The sequence below is a fragment of the Macrobrachium nipponense genome, chromosome 13 (assembly GCF_015104395.2).
Source record: "Macrobrachium nipponense isolate FS-2020 chromosome 13, ASM1510439v2, whole genome shotgun sequence".
In the NCBI taxonomy this organism is placed as follows: domain Eukaryota; kingdom Metazoa; phylum Arthropoda; class Malacostraca; order Decapoda; family Palaemonidae; genus Macrobrachium; species Macrobrachium nipponense.
In genome coordinates, this window is record NC_087206.1 from 58,781,791 (window position 1) to 58,801,967 (window position 20,177).

Below are 20,177 nucleotides of genomic sequence, written 5' to 3' on the forward strand. Positions count from 1 at the left end.
ACAGTATCCAACACTGATCACATGAAACTTAAATTTAAATATAAGAAAATGGGTAATGTTCAAATACCCCAAAAATGTTAAAAATATGGTCAGTAAACTATTAAATGTTGGAGGACAAATGTAAAGAGTTTTCAATATTTTTAAGAAGAATATGTCCAAAATATGATTACCCTTATGGAGATAAAGGAACCTCAAACCCTTAATGGCCCTAAAAAGTTGTATACGGGGTAGGGTTCAGATTTCCTTCCCTCCCTCAGGAATAAAGTTATGAAGTTGGAACTTAATTAGTAATCCATAGCTCCCACAATTAATGTTTTAGTCATTCAAGTAATGCAGGTAGTTACAGGCATATTATCATGACATTTATTTGAGAAAATAATCATTATGACAATATCTTCCGAGAATCTTAATCTTTAATTTGAACCACAGATTCTCAAACTCCAACAATTAAAGAACAAACACTCTCTTCTCTTTTGTTTCAGGAAATCAGCATCATTTTCATAATTACTTATTAAATATCTGCTGACCAAACAATATTGCTAGTACTGTAATGGAGACTAACATGCATAGAATGTTACATGTCAGTTTCCTAAGTTCTATGGACTTTTAATTCATAAAGTATGAAGCTGCTAAGCAGATCATACATAATGCAATACGTAAGTCAATCATATCATATGATATTGTACTTCAAAAGTTGAAGACGGCTACATGGTAATAAAATTCATGATTCAAAATGCTTATACACCAGTGATGAAATTATAGTATTTTTTTCTTAAGAAGCTGTAAACCTTAGATCTCAGCTGATAAACACCAAGCCTTTTGTACTGTATCTATCCTGTACTAACATGTTTGTGTAAAGCTGACTGCTACCAAAACACACTGTTAGTTCTTCAAATGTTTAATACCAAGTAAGACATTCAGTAATGTTGTTCTAACCTTTCTAATAAATTCTTTGTTAATCCCAGGGGGAAAAGCTTACATATAAAAACTATATACTTATTGGTTTAGCATCAATAAATACTGAAATAACTGCATTTCTGCATGTCTGTGAATCTATTTCAGCAGCTCTGAAGTACATATAGGAAACTATAGTAATCTTAACTGCGCAATGCATACATGATCATTTTTCTATTATTACTTTACTTCAATATCAACTTCTGCACACTATCTTCCTCACATACTAACATCAGATTTTTTTCTCTCTCATTTTACTACTGCAAAACTTGCAAAAGGCAGCCTCCACCATGACCAACACCATTACATTGTTAGGTTCTTAGTAGCCAAAGATGGTAAAAAGCTCTACAGCTATAACTCAGAAACAGAATAATACAATGACCTCTTGCAAGTAAAGGAAAAAAATCAGGCACAGGAAACTAGGAAAACTTAAAATATTAAAAAAGCACTACTATAAAATATGACATCATCAGTAAATACTAAGAATCACACATCATCAAACATCTAATTACCAAAGGATATGCTTACCGCAGATGTTGTTGTATTTGTTCATAATTTACGTAATGTGAAAACTTATGAGGATCAGCATAGCCTGTTCGACTACCTGGTCTACCCACAGAGTCACCATACAGGTCATAGCTATGCGACCTAATATGCCGTATTTCTGGTTTCGGCTCACTAGGAACTGGATCCAAGCGCTGTAAAAATAAAAAGATAACCAAATTACACTTGACATAATACATTAGGTACTTCAAATTCTACAAACATATAAAACTAAATTTTTGAACAGTATCACAATTATCTTAATTTGCAAAATGTGTTAAAAAAGAAATGCCAAACAAAATTGTGTCATTCAAACATACAACAAACCTACTGCAAAATAAATGACTTATTACAAAAAATGATACATCTACTCTAATACTGTGGCAAAACACTAAGCACAGCTACACAAAGAACTACAAGTAACATAGATCACACAAAAGTAGTTTTAATTTCCAACAACAGTTTCTGACAGCAATATATGTACTAAATAACATCATCAAAAAGTATCAACAAAGCAAAAATTCCTAAGAAAATATCGCCAAAAAACAACTCTTACACACAAGCTTATATATTTCCTCTGTGGTATGAATATCTTTTAAGAATTGCATAGCATAATTCACAAAATTTAACCGAATTAACAACATAAGAGCAAATTAATACAACTATAACAGTTATGAAAACCCATAAAGCACTAATACAGCTAACAAGTAATACCAATACATTTAATTCTACATCAAAATACGTACAGTGAAACAATGACAAAAAATCTACAAAAGTATTACATCTACCATACAGAATAACAATGAAATATTAAGAATTTACATATGTATTAAAATAACAGTTGCCTAATTTTGCATCTAATCCATATACTGTAATAGAAATATAATGAGCCACAGATACTGGCATACCCGATGACATCCAAGAGGCACTGCTACCTCCCTCATGTGCCTTATTTCACCAATGAGATCCTGACTATAGGCTCGACGATGTGTACGGGCTTTAGTGCATGCAAATAACAGACCTTGCTCCTGTAAAACAACCAACTTGATCATGCACTGCAATCAAAATTAGAAAAACCTTTACAACTTTCATGCATGATCTAAAAATATGCAGAGGAAAACTGGTGAATGCCAAAAATTACAAGCATGCTCAAAGCTGATTATATTTTTTCATGCAAAAGTGCAATGCTCATTGCAAAGCCAGTGCATGATATCCACAACCCTTACCCAAAATAGGCTATTGTCTAGTATGGCAGTAGATTGAAGGGCAGCAAGAGGATTGGGAGCAGCTTTGGGAGGGGGTGGAGGTGGGGGACATGGAGATCCACGAGCAGACATAGCTGCTGCTTTTCCTTTCACACCCATCCTTGGGAGAGAATTGGTACGTGGTGTACCATTGTTGCTGCTACTACTGCTGTTACTGCTGCTACTGCTACTGCTGCTAAGTGGAGCAGCTGTGTTGTTGAGGCAGCTACTGCTGCTATTTGAAACAAAAGTCCCGCCCCACACCATGGATTGAGCCATCACCATTCTATTACTAAAACCACCACCATTCCCCTCGACATTACCATCACCGCCACTGACCAAGTTTCCAGAACCATGTGTGTCAAGTGGTACATTATGCTGATTTAATGCCTGATTTATGATGTTCTTTGTCAAAACATCTTCAACACTTGCATTAGTATTGTTGATGCTACTATTGTATGTTAATGTACAAGTTGATAAAGAGACAGGTTTTGAAAATGAGAAAGCATAATTAGGGGATATCTGATTCATATGACTGAAGGACTGCTGACTAGTAGATGCTTGGTTAGCTCTTTGGTCTGAAAAATTATCAACCGATTTTGAACGACTAGAAGAATGGTTTGGCTTGGGATTTAATGGAGGTAAAGGTGGTCTATAATTATTATTTACTGGTTTGTTCCTGGGTGGAAGGGGTGGTTTATATGAAACATTATTCTGAATAATACAATTTAGAGTATTATTGACTTGGCCATTGTCATCTAGTGGCACAGAGGATGACCGAGGTCGACAGGGCCCCTTATAAGGATTTTTAGTTACTTTTATGGGTTTGGAATAAATGTCATTATTGCAACAATATTTATCTGGAAGATTTGCATATCGTAATGGGTCATGAGTATGAGGTTTGGTTGGGGAAGGAGGAGGAGTATGAGGAGGGGTTGGAGAGTCTGTTGCTGGTTTTATACAAGAGTCATAAAGAGAGTGGCGATTTGCAGTGCCTGCTGCCTGACTGGACTTGCTAATAATCCCATGGAAAGAATGCCTATTTGGATTCCCAGAACCTCGGGGCTTATCAGAAAGAGCATTTGTGGAAGAGGAGGAAGAGGTATGATTAGGGGATTTGGAGCGCCTATGCACATAGCTCTTGGACATTACTTGTGACTGGGTTTCATTGGCGTTAAGCGTGTTATTGTTAGCCTTGTCAGCTTCCGAGTCTCTCTTCTCCCCAAGCACCTGGAACATCATTAGGAAAAACAAAGCTTGTCAAGCAATGCACATCTGAGCAAAAAGCTACCATGGATTATGATTTATAACACACCCCACAATTTATTAGTACACCCTAACAAAAACTACAGTACATATATACTAAAATATTTAATAGTACCAGAAACCCAGCAAAGGTCTTTTACTATGGTTACTCAGATAAGCTACTCCAAATCTTAATCAAAATAGTTTCATTCATAGTAATTCAAGGAAAAATACATTTTGTTATCCAAAAATCAACAGAAGCTAAGAAAAGAATTTCCTAAATAATTATGTACAATACCCACACCAATACTGTAACAGCACATTCTACCAATAAAAAATCAGTGGAAAAAAATATGCAAAAAAGAATATAAAAAATTATGGCAAAAACCTTGTCACAATTTCATATACAAATTTTAGATTTTTTCTGCTTTCAACTTGTTTTTATGGTAAGCAATTTTGTTACTACAACAAATCAAAACAATTCTGCATTACCACACAAAAAACTGAGTACCATAGCATGAAAACTAAGTTTACAAAGTCCTATCAAAGAAATTATCAATAAGCAGGTATCTCCGAATATCTTAAAAATGTCTAATTTTCTATTTTAAGTATGTACTGTTCAACAGGTGGCAAAAACTGTAATATACTGAGAATCATTAGAAAGTCAATTTATCTTAATTTTCAACAATCATTTTTCCTCTTTATTATTTTGCTTCTTTTAACATACTACTACAAAACATTTAACTATTCAGTTTTCAAATAACAGCCAATGAGTATCCTAGCATAAAAACTAACTTTACAAAGACTGTTCAAAGAGAAATATATCACTAAGCAGAAATGCTACCAGTGAGAGATGGTAACACCATAGAAGATTTCACACAAAGTACAACTATATGCCTAAACACTGCTTTTTATAAAGTAAGACAACCAAACCAACAAGCTGACTTTCTTATTGCTAATAAGCCTAGCCAGAGAGGTTATTTCACAATAAATCAATTGAATCAATCTTACATCTATTCAACAACTTAATTCCAAAGGTTTTGAAATTACTTTCAGGAATGAATACACAATAAGGATAGAAATCTGTGGTAAAATATATAATGTATCTTACAAATCTGTATATTTTAAGTTGATTGGAAACTTAAGAATTGACCTTCCATCTGCTAATCCACTAAAAACAAATTACACTGCAGTTCAATGAAAAACCATCAATTAGCTTTGTTCTGGTTCTATTTGCTAAAGAAATCAATGTACTTTACACTAATTCTCTGCCAAATACTAGCGCCCCATTTTTTTCCCCCAAGTGTTTCGCCTGATGATTGGAAAGAGTACATACCACTTCCTTACTTTATCAATACAAAAAAACCTAGTAATTCAAAAACAAACTATGGACAGTCAATAATACATATCACATACCGGAGCTCATGCCTTGAAAAACCCACCAAATATACTCATAAAAAGACCACTTTATATATCCATAAACACAGTAACTTTGGAGATTCAAAATCAGTACCACATGAGATGCTGGCAGACAATAATATAAAACACTAACCTCATCCAGCCCTACTGGAAATTTTAATTAAAAATGGTCTCAATCACTAAAAGTCATTGTGCTTTCTCACTGCTATAAATCTGCAATTACTACAAAATAATTTTACCTAAAATTAATCTCTTACAACTGCAATATCTCAAGTGTGATAAGTTTACCCTTACTAAAAGTAATCTTAAATTAATACAATAAACATGAATGATAATTCACCATTTTACACAATCTATTGTCCTTAGAATATAAATATTATACTAGACCTCAGCACTTCAGTGATCAACTTATAATAACAAAACTTGCACACATTTATGAAACCTTATTCCCTTTATCTATCCATACATGTCAGCAATTACTAAGTAAATCACTTACTATGACTAATTTACAAACTGTAATACTTCTTGTATATAACCAGCATGTCTGTTCAAAAACAAGACTATTCTATCATAAGCTTGACAGAATCAAGATCACAAGGACAGTGTTACAACTAGACTGCTGGCCTGACAATGTGCAGCTTACAGTATTATTAAACTGCACATTTACTTCTCTACGACTAATTCATAATCCTATCCTTTACCATAGTTGTTAACCCTACAGCATTTCTGTACTAGCAAGTTGCCTTTTCAGTACAGTATATCCTTCCAAGAACAATACGGTAAACATATATGAAAATAAAAGCAAAACTAAGAACATTGCACAAAACAAGCACCATGATGAACTAGAACACTGTAAACAATAAGAACAAATTGAAATTCTGGCATCATGTAACAAAAATAATTACACAAAAAAGCAAAAATATGCCAATGCTAGCATGATCATATGACTTCAGTGTTGTAATCAAGCAGTTATACTTGTTTAGTCAAGTGACATTTTAAACTAAAGTCAAAATATAGTTCTTCAAATGGCATAAAAAGCTTCAGCACTGAGAAGTAAATAGCCAGAAAAGTTATGAAGAAGATAAGCAATCAAATCAGGATTTTCTTCAAAACAAGAAATCCATGATTTTCTTGCAAAGCCCATTGACACATCAGAATTACTGACAATACTATTAATCATTTTTCCTTAAAAGACGCAAAAAAAAGTGACAGTAATTTCTCAATTATCCGGATCAATACAGACAAGGACCTGTTGGATAAGGGTGAAAACTGGATAAGGGCAAGTAAAATAATCTATAGGTGTCCAAGGCAACTCCTCCCCTTGCTTACCTTACCTTGTCAATACCGCATAAGAGTCAACACTAAATATGCTTTTAAGCTACCACCATCACACTTTAAACAGAAAATTTTATATAAAAGGCAATTACTATGGGTATCTACCCTTTTCATCCATACCTGAAATAAAATATATAATGCATAAACACTGAAAAAATGCAACCCCTTCATTTTCTTTTTTTCATAAATGACAATATCGCATGATACATGAGATTGAATGATACACAGTACTATATATGACATTTAATTTGCTTAATTAGTTTTTTCACTATCATTGATACTGTTTATGTCAAACACCCTGTGCTTACATCTTTAATAACTATGCCAACTGAATGACAACTGTCTAAAGCAAATTCCTTTTAAGTATAACTAAAAAGTAGTTGATAATTTTCTGCTTAATTGGAATTACAGATTTTTCATTTCCCCTCATTGTGCCAAGGAGGCTTTAGTTATATAACATGTGCCTGTGTGTTTACATCTACATGTATGTTGACGTCACCAGCACTACACAGTGTGTGTGTGTGTGTGTGTGTGTGTGTGTGTTTCTTAGCACAGTATCACATGATGCCATTTTTCTTTTTGCTTTGCTCATTTACTGTATTAGTATTTCATTACAAGTTTAGTTGACTATAAATATGATTATCACACATAATAACAGTACAATAAACTTCCCTGGATTCACTAGGGATGTGTTCTAGACCCCTGCAAAGTTAATCCACAAATAATTGCTATCCCCCTATCTTGTGAGTTCGAATAACAAATGTATACTCAAAGTATCATCCTACCTAAAAAATACCTTCAACTATTATCCTATTACATACTGCATTAATCTTTGAAATGATATTATTAATATACTAAATACTAAGTGAACTTCAACATTTTACCCCTAAAAATATATATGTACGTATGTACTTCTAACCCTTCCAGAGAGAGAGAGAGAGAGAGAGAGAGAGAGAGAGAGAGAGAGAGAGAGAGAGAGAGAGAGAGAGAGAGAGAGAGAGAGAGAGGGGGGATGAAGAATTGAGTTGCTCACATCAGTTAATTAAAAATGTCAATAATACAGTTCATAATATGTATATCTTTCTATCTGCCACTTTCTCATTTTGTCTTACACCATGTGAATTGGCATGTCTTCCTCTTTCCATTGATGTGTTTTTTCTTGAATTGGCCAACCTCAAAGCTTGCTCTGTCTGGGGTGCTGCATATTGTTCTTTTAGCCAGGCTCTTAAGAGTTAATGAATTGATATTTTGCTGTTTACATTAATATTGATATTTGAATATTTTTAAATAATTTATTTATCATACAAAACAAATAAAACATACATATTACATATGCATAAAAATTCTCTCATCTCATTGAGAGAGAGAGAGAGAGAGAGAGAGAGAGAGAGAGAGAGAGAGAGAGAGAGAGAGAGAGAGAGAGAGAGAGAGAGAGAATTAATATTTTTATTATCTAATATTATTTAATCTTGCTAAACTTAATATCAATATTTGAAAATTAGTACTGTAAATCATTATTTTATCATAAAATGTAAATGTAGATACAGTACAGTATTTAGTCACAAAAACATGAAAATGCAGAACATTGCTCTACGAAAACATTCGTAAATGGGCGAGTTTTCCCGCGAATAATTTCTAGATAGGTTCCACCAAAAATTACACACTTCGCCAATTCTGTGAATTGCAAGCATGCAAATCCAGGTGGTTTTTTCTACACCAGAGAATATTTTATCACTGTTGGTATTTCAACTCTAATTAAAAATATTGCAAATGCAAATTTGTAGATGTTGGCAGCACATTGTGCTTACTATTTATAACATAAGCAGTGGGTGCCATCATTCTTGTGGGCTGTAGAAATAATATGAGAATAACATAAAATAAATATAAAAAAGGGGAAGGAGTGTCTGTGTTATAGGCTTCAATGTAAAAATTACATAACATAAATATAAAAGAAAAGGGAAAGAGTGTATGTGTTAAAAGCTTCAATGTTCTCTCTCTCTCTCTCTCTCTCTCTCTCTCTCTCTTCTCTCTCTCTCTTCTCTCTCTCTCTCATATACAAGTTACAGTACAATACTGCACAATTTCTTTAAATAAAATGTGGAAAAGTCATAAACATAAAAACATTAAACAAAACAAGTTCTAGTAAGTTACACATCTAACTAACCCTCTCATCCATCCACCAATGCATCTCCACCCCCTCCCACTCAATGGAAACTTTTCCCCAGGCAACACTAATCTTACAAAACCCCAGTAAAGGTAAAACATCTTTGGAAAACAAAAACAAACATATACATTTTTACATTGTCAGTCATTAGGAAAAGAGACAGATTAACATTCCTAAGAGATTAAAGAGATAAATCTCTCACTCCCTCTCTCTTGCCTGTGCCCTCCTTGTTGGCTGAATATAAAATCGTAGTGGTAACACACCCCTTTATTGATGAAGGGTTGGGGGTTACATTACATATATATTTTTAAGTACTATAAGCATTTTAAAAAGGGTACACTTCATGATAAAATACTTAAGATCTAATTTTCAAATAATAAGTTTAATAAGATTAAATAACATTAAAAAATAAATCTATCTCTCTCTCAAAAATTTATTTGTTTTGGATGATAAATGATTTACCTAATACTAACTAATTTTCTAATATTAATAAGATTAATCAAACAAACATTGATTCTTCTCTCTCTCTCTCCAAAATAATTCATAAATAATTTTACTCTTGACAGCAGTGACAACCAAATTCTCTCTCTCTCTCTCTCTCTCTCTCTCTCTCTCTCTCTCTCTCTCTCTCTCTCTCTCTCTCTCTCTCTCTCTCTCTCTCTCTCTCTCTCTCTCTCTCTCTCTCTCTCAAAATGTTTAAGATGACTTTGAAATTATATTAGTACAGTATCATCATTTCACACATTAATACAGTAACAGGATAATAATTCAAGGTATATTTGATGTAGGATTTCGTATTGGAACTTTCAAGATAGGCAGTTATATGGATTTTAACTGTTCGTGTGGGGGGGGGAGGGGTGTTGGTACACATCCCCCCGCAAATATGGGATTTACAGTATGTATTATAAATCTCGTTAACTATGTTGCTAGCTAAGCGCCATAACAGCTAAATGTTCTTGACCGATGCCGCCAGTAAACGGTGACTGCCTGCATAACCTTGGTCCCTGGTCCAGGTGTATCAGATAATGTTGAGTTCCGTAAAAGGAAGATCCAGATAATCGAGGGATTACTGCATACCCTTAGCCATCAGCACATACATATATTGACAATTATTTTCCTTCACATAGTCAGCCCTTCTTAAGAAACACGTGTACTACTCCATCATAGAAAAATTTAAATAATATTCTTACAAACTTCTCTGAAAAGTAATTTCTTCTTGGCTGCACCTCAGTACAAAACAAAAAAAAGAACTGAAACATGAATATTTTTTTTACCTAAAGAGAAAAAGAACTGAAACATGAATATTTCTGTCACCTGAAGAGAAAAATCACCCTTACAGCTATATTATACCCTGTCAGTAGTACTCTCATAAATTACAAACTACATAAAAATTTCTTTTAAATGGTCCTTACCTGTCTAATTGCACTTTCATATTGCTCTTCTATATCATCTGTTGGATATGTTCTGTTGCGCTGGGCATGTCTTCTCTGATGCTCTGCTCTTAGCTGATGCATTCTCTCTGAACGAGTTGGCTCCAATTCTTCTCCACGAATTTGAGACTGTTGTTGTTGCTGCTGCTGCTTGAGGCAGTCATACAATAACATCTATTAAAGTTAAGCTACTTACTGTTACAAATATGACTTAATATATAAATCAAGCAGGCTACAATATTCCCTACTATGAAACACCCAAGATAAAAAAAAAAAAAAAAAAAAAAAAAAAAAAAAAAAAAAAAAAAAAAAAAAAAAAAAAAAAAAAACGACTGATTTTGAAAGACAAGTACATATACATCACCTGGGAAGTGCGTGCTGTTGTCTCAATCATTCTTCTGTACTGCTCCTGCATTCTATCATGGTCTTCCTGTTGCTGCCGTCTTGCTGCTGCCATCCTTTCCATCTCTGCTTTATCAACCTCTCCCTTCACATCATCATTTTTTAAAGGCAAGCCTGTCGTATTGTCAATACTTTTTCTGTGCTTTCCAAACCTGAAATATTTTTTTAATCTTGTAACTGATGAACCAGATTTGATGAATGAGCCGGATGGAAATTATGTATATCCACTTTGATGGTACAATAGAATCTTATATAAAATAATTATTATTTCTCAAGCCTTCTACATATAAACTGCAAACTTTAATATTTAATACTATTAGTATCTTCTAATGGTTTTTAATTCTCACTTATCATAACTAAAATAAAGGAAAAATCCAGTTACCCTCTAACAAGCAAAGTAACAAATGCTGAAATATGAAAAGCTATGATAAACTATATCATAAACTATATCAAACTAATACATCATTAAAGCTCTCAAATTATAACTAAAACGCCCTCCCCCAAAAAAACTGATAATTTCATATGCATAAATATTGTAGATTTTTTTAAGTAAATATTAAAAGCATTTTTGCCTTACCTAAACATTGAACCTAGACCTTTGAATAATCCAGGCTTCTTCTTGCCAACTTTTTTCATTAATTTGTCGTCGACGGCTGAATTTACGGAGGACTGCCGGCTGTTTCCTCTTCCAAAACCTGACCCACTAGATTCAGATTCTTCTTCTGCAACTAAATGAGCAAAGTAATCTTCAGGAGAGATGCCATCAGCTGATTTTTATTTGGTAAAATAAATGCAAGAGCAACATGCATTGTGATAGTGCAGTGTACAGTATATACAAAGCCAAGTTATGTTATTCCGTCAAAGATATCAATGCAATGAAGCCAGTGCATTCGTGTCAGTTTATTAGTAGTAGTGTACAGCAAACCACAAACAATGTCATGTGTTACCCACAAGAAGTACCAAGTAGTTAAGTCACCAACAAATAACAGTCCAACAAAGAGGTATGACGAAGGTGACATCACAACGTCACAGTACATCCACGTCCCATGAGGTCAAGGTGGTCAAGCCATAGGTCCAATAGCAATGTGGATGTTAGGTTTTTTTTTTTTTGGAGATGGATCACAAGAGGTGAGGGGATCAAAAAAAGAAAACACCAAATTAGGATCATTAAGTACTAGTGCAGCCTCTACTCATTATGCAATGTAGGAAGAAAAGGTAAAGGACTTTTCTGAAACTACTATCTTAGATCACAACAAGTATCAAATTTGCTTCACTATAGAAACATGTACACACCTCACTATATCAAAACTTTACCATTTACTATTATGATCTTCTTAATAATAGTGTAGAATGTCCAGATTATTACATGGAAAAAACAGTGTAAAAAACCTATTGTTTTCATAAAGTACAGGTAAATGAGATCAATCACTTGCTAGCTACATTATGGTTTTCATCTGAAATAATATCTATCAAAATATCTACCATAAAAACCAACTTGAAATTATTTACAATAAATCACAAAAAATTAAACCCCCCACCACTATTCTACAAAAAATTGCGATTTCCCCAATACTGTTGGCAAAACACTGTTCTGATGACATTTTAAAAGCAAGAACCCACGAGTTTAAGAAGAATTATATGTTGGCATTGCACAAAACAAGTTTATTATGCTCTACTTGGAGCTTTTAGGTAGCTTAACTGTAACTACTTAATCACAGATATAAAAAACCTAGCAGTCAAAACTTTACCTTAACCTAACTTGATGACATCATTCCTGGATTTACTCTGAACTGAAGCTTGACTGCCTTCATGTACATTCTAATACTATAAGTATACTGTTATACCTGTCTAAACATTGAGTGGTAACATTTGTAGTTGTAGGCAAGTTTCCTACATATCCCTCTGAAACAAATGTCAGTGTTGAACCTGAATAAGAATTTGAATATGTAGAGTTCAGCATCTCTCTCTGCTCTTTAAAAACTGGAGACCAGTGACAGAGTTTGAAAAACCAAATATCCTGAGTTTTAAAACTTACTTCTGATAATTTTCATATGAGGCAGTGATTTCGAATGTAAAAGACTTGTATCATCACAAGCAATGTTCAATAATCTTTTAAATTCAGACCTAGACTTTCCTTAGTCACAAAGTTTACTTCATCTCCAATTATTATAATTTTTAAAGCAAACAATTCACCCCTGTACTGTGAAAAAAAAATTTCCAGTAATTTTCTTAAAACTTCACAGTAATTTTTTTAACTAATCAAAAATTAACATTTTGTAAACAGGCCTTGGTTCTTTCATATGTACTGTATGCAAATTATTGTTTACAATTGTTTAACTTAACAATCATGCCCAACATTATAATTAAATATGAAGATACAGTATGCATCCTGAAACCACCACATAGTAGTGGATATGATAGTGATAGTTAATTACATTATATACATATTGCAAGGCCTAGTTTTGTATTTTGATGTTATTTTCATGACTAAGTAAATTTTCTATGACAAAGTAAATTTTCTATGATCAAAAAGAGATTTACTAATTTTCAAATACTATTAATATTAAGTTTAATACAGTATGATCCAAGTAACATTAAATTATTTAAAATAATAATAACTCTCTCTCTCTCTCTCTCTCTCATCATGAAAAATTCGGCAATTCTCACACTTTTTCATGGAGAAATTTTTACCAATTAGAGTAGTATTTTGATGTTATTTTCATTACTAAATGAATTTTTTATGATAAGAATATTAGAAGGGTTGCCCAAAGAGGTCTCTCTCTCTCTCTCTCTCTCTCTCTCTCTCTCTCTCTCTCTCTCTCTCTCTCTCTCTCTCTCTCCAAAATGATTAATAAATAATTTCACTCTTGATGGTCAGATAAATAATGTTGCCCAAAATGCCTCTCTCTCTCTCTCTCTCTCTCTCTCTTATCTCTATCTCTCTCTCTCTCTCTCCTCCTTCTCTCTCTCTCTCTCTCTCTCTCTCTCTCTCATTAGTGTTACTGGCTGTAGTACATATATATTTTTAATGGCAAAATGTTTAAGATGACTTTGAAATGATATTAGTAATATAATTTCAAAGGTTAATACAGCAACAGGATAATAATTTAAAAGTATTTTTTTATATCAATGTAGGATGTTATTTAAGGTATATAATCAGAGGGAGAGTTCTAAGTATTCATGGATTTCAACTATTTGCGGGTCTGGTATGCATTCCCCCCCACCCCTCACAACCGCCCCCAAATATGAAGATAACAGGTCTATAAGACACTATTTGAATGTTGCAATTACTATATATTTTGGGCACTTAAAATCTGTGCCTGAAATATATGGTTGCAACATTCAAATAGTGCTTAATGGGCTTCTTATCTTCATGTTATACTGTTAAATCACAATTCTATAGGAAATTCATAGACTGTATGAATGTATATAGTATATATAAAAAAATAAATATAAAATATATATATATATATATATATATATATATATATATATATATATATATATATATATATTCTATATATATATATATTCTATATATATATATATATATATATATATTTATATATATATATATTATATATAATTTATGCAGGGTATATTATCAATATCATTTATAAAAAAAACCAAAGCTTTATATACCAGTGAAAAGATTTAATAGAGTGAGGATGTAGTACAGGAAAACGATATAATTTCAATGCAACTGTTATTCAATGTAAAGCTAAGATCTAGATTATTACTGCATTACTTGAAAAATGGAATCAAAGCTCTAAAATTATCAAATAAACTGAACTACATAAATGGAGAGGTAGAACCCTAAAATACCAATACAATTTCTAATTAATAACATATATACTGCTGATGCTTTGCTTTATATGAAGATCATTACCAATATTTCCTTTTTAAGACCAGTTAGTATAAAAGATATTGTAAATTAAATATAAAGGCACCTTTCATGCTTCACTATAATTTATTACTGTCAACTACTAGTTTAACAACAACAGTGAACTTCATTACTTCCATGTAAAAAAATTTCCAAATAAATTCAATATGGAGTATGTAAATAATCATTCAAGGTTTTCATAAAATATAACAATTTTTTCATTCAATCTACAGTTGTGTAAAACCAATTATTAGAACTAAAAACATTGGTTCTCTTTGTAAGGAGGTATAATAAAAATTTCTTAGAAAGCTTTAAAATCAAGAAGGACTTTGAGGAGACAAGAGACCAAAGTAGAATACCATACAGAAGTCACTTGTTTTGATAACTAGAACCATACATATTGAGACTACAGTATTAAATGTTTACTACCTAAATAATTTTACAAGGAACCAGTAACTTACATAATTCCTGACCAGATTACTCTTTAGAGGTCTTAAGATGCCTTGTTACTACTGGTGAAATGTATTTACAGGAATCATGTGTCTAAAGTCTTATTATCTACTAATGAAATAATAATGGTTACTGAAAATAAACCATTGTTTCAAATATGTGTTTCACTTGGTTTGAGCATATCAAACCAAATTTGTAAACTCACTCAAGTTTGAAAGGAAAATTCCAGTATGTTTTAACAGGACACAATTACTGCCTACAAGTAAGTCAAGGGCCAATTTGTGTCAGCTTCCAAGAAGACACTCTTAAAAGAAACTTTGAGACAGTAGAATTAGTAGAATTGAAATCTACTATAACAAATCTCCAGAAAAATGAACTATAACAAATCTCCAGAGAAATGAAAGGCTAGGAACTTCCATAATGCAACAGTAATGCTTTGCATCATGGAAATGTCTCAAAAATTACTTAGTGATCAGTTCATAAAACATATAATCCATGCTTTACACAGAGTGAACGCTTACTAAGGAAAAGGCAACTAAGGCCAAAACTTTCAGACTGAAAGATCCTAAAATTGATGGTGGTCTAATTCAAGTCAGTGAAATAATACTGTGCCTTTTCTCTTAGGTGACTGCAACAAAGCAGATAAATGATCAATATACAGTATACGATGTAGATGTCAATACCTGCACCCCAACTGATTTAGTAATTCTCTCCCTATGTCAGTGTTCACTTTTCTTTTAATCATGGGACTGGCACCAAGCGAGGTTAGGCAACACATTTTTTTCTAATATAATCATTCTCACCACACCAGGACTGAAAACTACAAATATCAAGGTGACTTTTGGCCTTACCTTAAAAGACAAAAATAAGGCAAATAAAAGTTATTTTATTCATGATGTGACAGGTACAAATTTACAAGACTAATACCAGCATTTCCTAAATAAGGAAAGAATCAACTGAAGAATGAATATAAATTGTTTTACTATAAAAATAGAATGTGACAGAAGCAATATTTAAAAGAATGAAGTAATTTTGAGAGACTGCAAGGTGGCATCAAGTGATCTCACTTGGTATTAAGTCTCCTCAAACACAACTGCCACATTTCTAGTAGATTATCTGAATCAGAATTCGGAACTTTGTTCAACTTCTTCCTATCAAACACTACATATACATATAACAATGACTTATAACTTGTATGAGCACAAGAATATTAACTTGACATTGAGTTATTTCCCCAGAGGGGTACTGCTTACATTATGCCAAGCACAACACAGTGTAGATGGTACTAAAGATTCTTTGCAACAACCCTTCAGCCCCCCAGTTGCACTGCTTTCTAAATTTTATTTCTCAACCACTCCTTTTAGTCTCATCCCACCTAAGCAGTCCAACCTCATCACTTTTGCTTAAATCCAATTTCCCACACTCATTTAAGAACACTGGATGTGCACCATGTGTTTCAAAATGTAACTCAGTACTCTCATTATTTTAAAATAAATTTCTAATACTATACAGAATTACCTAACTGATAATACAGGAAGAATCCAAAGCAGTTCTTTGAAGAAACATTGATCACAATAACTTACGTGTTTCCATTTTGTTATGAAGACCAGAGAGAGGGACGTCATATGAACGATCGACAGCAGCACGGAAACTCTCATTGCAACCCCTGCCCCTTGGCACACGTCCTGAGCCTCCCATACGCTGCCCCTCCTCCTCTAAGGCCAACTGAATAATAAGAACCAAAAGAATATTATTTCTTAAATGCAAATAAACATTACCTTGGTATGACACTGTTTGCAACAAGTATACACATTGCTAATTAAAATTCTTGTACTTCACTCTTAAATATAATTGGTAAAAACGGTTGAAAGGCAAATACTTTAATATTTTAGAACTAAATAATTAATGAGTAAAATACAAACCTCTTGAACCATAGTTTGTAATGATTCTAAGCTTGATGATTTCTTCATTCCTAAACCAGGTCCTACATCAAGTCGAGACCTTAAAGCATCTGGCGGTAGTTAGAGATTGAATCAGATAAAAGAAAGATTGCACATTTAAATAAATCTACCTTGGTACCTCTATGTAAACTGTTATGAGCTGTTTAAACAAACAAACAATAATGACTTTTAGTTTAGTATCTTTATTTTTATTTACATAGCTTCTGAATAATATTGTCAAATGCAGTTAATTGTGTTAGCAGTACTGTATCCAGTTTACTCAACTTTGCTCACTAAACATGCAATATAACTTGAATTATTGTTAGTAATAATTGTACTGACATTTTTGGTACAAACTTTATGGTAAAAACATTAAGGTTAAAGGAAAGCAGCCTGTCAGCTTATCAGGTACTTTTAGGGCCTGGCTTTCTGAAGAGCAAATCTGGTAAATAACTTAAACCCTATAATATAGACTACACTCAAAATATCCCACAGCCAATATTCATGCCAAAAATGTTCAGCCTCAGCTAAACTATACTTTACAATTATCATTGAACTCAAGAGGTTTTGCAAAAAAATTTAGCACTTATAACAACTAGCCATGAAAATACAATCCCAATAACACAGGTAAAAAGCACTGGTGATATGATTTGCCTGATAAGCTGAAGGGCTACAATTGTGGCTAGAATTGTTACTGTAAAAACAAAGTTAATAGAACACTTTACACAGTTCACAAAATTTAAGATTAAATAATAATATACATTTTTCTGACTTTTTCTTTACTTCAAAATCCTGAAAAGAAAAATGATAAAAGAAGGTTGACATTGCTAAACGTAAAACAATCTTTTATTTCTGAAGCACCAACTCCCAACATTTACCCTGTGATGGATTGTGCTCATGCGATGACGGTTGGTGTGCGTGATTGGTGCGCTGATGAGTTTGAGATGCGAGAGATTCATCAGAGGAGGCTCGTACCATCACCCCCATTGTGGGATCCCGACTCAACAAGTCTCGGTTACGGGCAGCTATACAAACAAATAATCATGGGACTTGTTAAACAGAAGGACCATCACAGGAGTGCTATCAATTTTAGTAAGAATTATTTACCAAGTGGACAGAACCAAGAAGACACAAAAATATATGTGCAAGAGCAATTTGAACTACCAGCAATGTACACAAAAAAATTTGTTTACCTGTACTTTAATTGGCATTAAAAAATACTAACATGCTCAGCACTAATATATTTTTGACTTACCCACAAAGATTTCCACATTAAGAGAACAATTTACTAGACACAGATATAGTACCAGGATATAAAATTACATATGTACAGAAATTTCTATAAATAAAATCCAAAGATAAAAAATTACTCCATATTTTGTGCTTGAAAGGCTTAACATACACCAATCAGAAGGCAGATACTTTGTCATATAAAAGAATGCAACACCCTCTGAGTAAAGCAAGCAGATTATATAATAATGCTACCTGCTAAGGCAAGAAGACATGCAAAAGCAGCCACCATCCATGCAATATTAGTTAACTTTCCCCTGTAATGCAGTCAACTTATAATTAATCACCATGAAAACCAAAATTTCATATAATCCAACAGGCCTGAATGTGATATCAACACTGTTAAAACTGTAAATTCAAATTGTCCCTGTTTACTTGCCTATCAAGAATAATTTCTAGAAACTAGAAATCTGAGCTAAATTTATACAGGCACCTCTATTTTCTTGATTAAGCATATAAAAAATCACACAAGATAATCCTAAATTAATTGTACAATAAATTGAAAATAAATACTACATTCATAATTATTTTTACAAACAATGAAAATTCAGAGAATTACTTAAGAACTGCATATTTAAAAAAAAAATCATTTAGGTTACAATGTGCTTTGAATAGAGAAATCAGTTATCAAACAAAATATGTATTTGATGCAATGAGTACTTTCTACAGAGTTGAGTAAATGCCATCATAATACATATTGAATATGAACAAATAAAACAATACCTTCATACACTGATATCTCTCTCATGCATTACTTTTACCACATCAGGTTTGATGACCAAGCTTTCCCTTAATATGTATCAATCATTAATTATTGAAATAAACTACAGGCAGTTTTGGTTATTGATGGGGGTTCCATTCCGACAGTGAAAATTGCTGATAACCGAAAATCAGCCATTTCGGGGGCTTATTGGTGCTGATAACTGGATTTTGGTACCTCTGTTAGTTATTTATTGGCACCAATACCTTATCTGCACCAACAATCAGAAATTGTCCCCGGAAAAAGCCAATTTTCGGCGCTGGACAAGCGCAATAAAACCAGATCACTGATATCCAGGGACTGCCTGTTCTATGAATGAGGATGAGCAATTATGAATGAGTATGAGCAATTCAGGCATCATGAAGATCAATCCTATACCACACTAATATCAATGAAAAATTGAATAAATTCCTACTTTCACACATTCCTAAGTATGACAGTCCCAACAGTAAGCATTGTATGTTATCTGCACTGCAGTTGCTGGGAAGTTTTTTTTTAGTTTACCAAAACAAAAAATTTTGTATCTTCCTCAAGCAAGAAATAGAAATTTCAGTTGAAGGCCAACTATGTAAAAGAGAAAAAAAAAAAGGATGCACAGCTCCTGTATAAAAAAAAAATTTCAACTACAATGCCTTCATGGAATTTGTTAAATTTATTGCATACTATAGCAAAGGCCAGCTGGCTAAGCCCCTCCCACACTAATGTCATGACCATTCCTTAAGCTGATTGGTTGGAAATAGTTTCGAAAAGTAGGTTAATCTGTGGTTCTTTTTATCTTCATTTACTTGGCGATGGTTGTTTTACAGAATTAAAACATGTGTGCTGATTATCAAAAGTAAACATTACATTACCCCGTAATAAAAACATAATACTCTCCCCAAAGATGGTAAAAAAAAAAAAACAGGAAAATATGAATGAAGTCAGGAGTGTTCTGTGATGCTGCATTGTTGGTTTTTGTAAGTGAATTTCACCTGAATACGGAGGTGACACTGGGAATGTCTGCACTCGAATGGTGCACTTGAATCACTTGATATTATCAAGTGTGTTCACCATTCTAAATTTAAAAACAGACTCTCTCAGAACAATGTAGACTGGTACTATTTCATATTGATGTCAAG

At 32.9% G+C, this 20,177-nt stretch overlaps 1 protein-coding gene across 24 annotated transcripts in view; it reads right to left on the bottom strand.

Annotated features, from left to right (window-relative positions):
- Positions 1-20,177, bottom strand: part of LOC135225810 (partitioning defective 3 homolog) — a 463,764-nt gene that overhangs the window by 15,664 nt on the left and 427,923 nt on the right. For 17 of the 24 annotated variants that reach the window (XM_064265319.1, XM_064265308.1, XM_064265309.1 and 14 more), the window contains 8 exons: positions 17,888-18,034; positions 16,992-17,080; positions 16,653-16,794; positions 11,314-11,503; positions 10,699-10,888; positions 10,317-10,481; positions 2,724-3,971; positions 1,483-1,652 (listed from right to left, as the gene is read on the bottom strand). In XM_064265319.1, the coding sequence (XP_064121389.1) occupies positions 1,483-1,652; positions 2,724-3,971; positions 10,317-10,481; positions 10,699-10,888; positions 11,314-11,503; positions 16,653-16,794; positions 16,992-17,080; positions 17,888-18,034 (2,341 nt within the window). Of the gene's footprint in view, positions 1-1,482; positions 1,653-2,405; positions 2,526-2,723; positions 3,972-10,316; positions 10,482-10,698; positions 10,889-11,313; positions 11,504-16,652; positions 16,795-16,991; positions 17,081-17,887; positions 18,035-20,177 lie in introns of all 24 variants that reach the window. The other 7 variants (XM_064265331.1, XM_064265314.1, XM_064265328.1 and 4 more) reach the window with 6 other exon arrangements.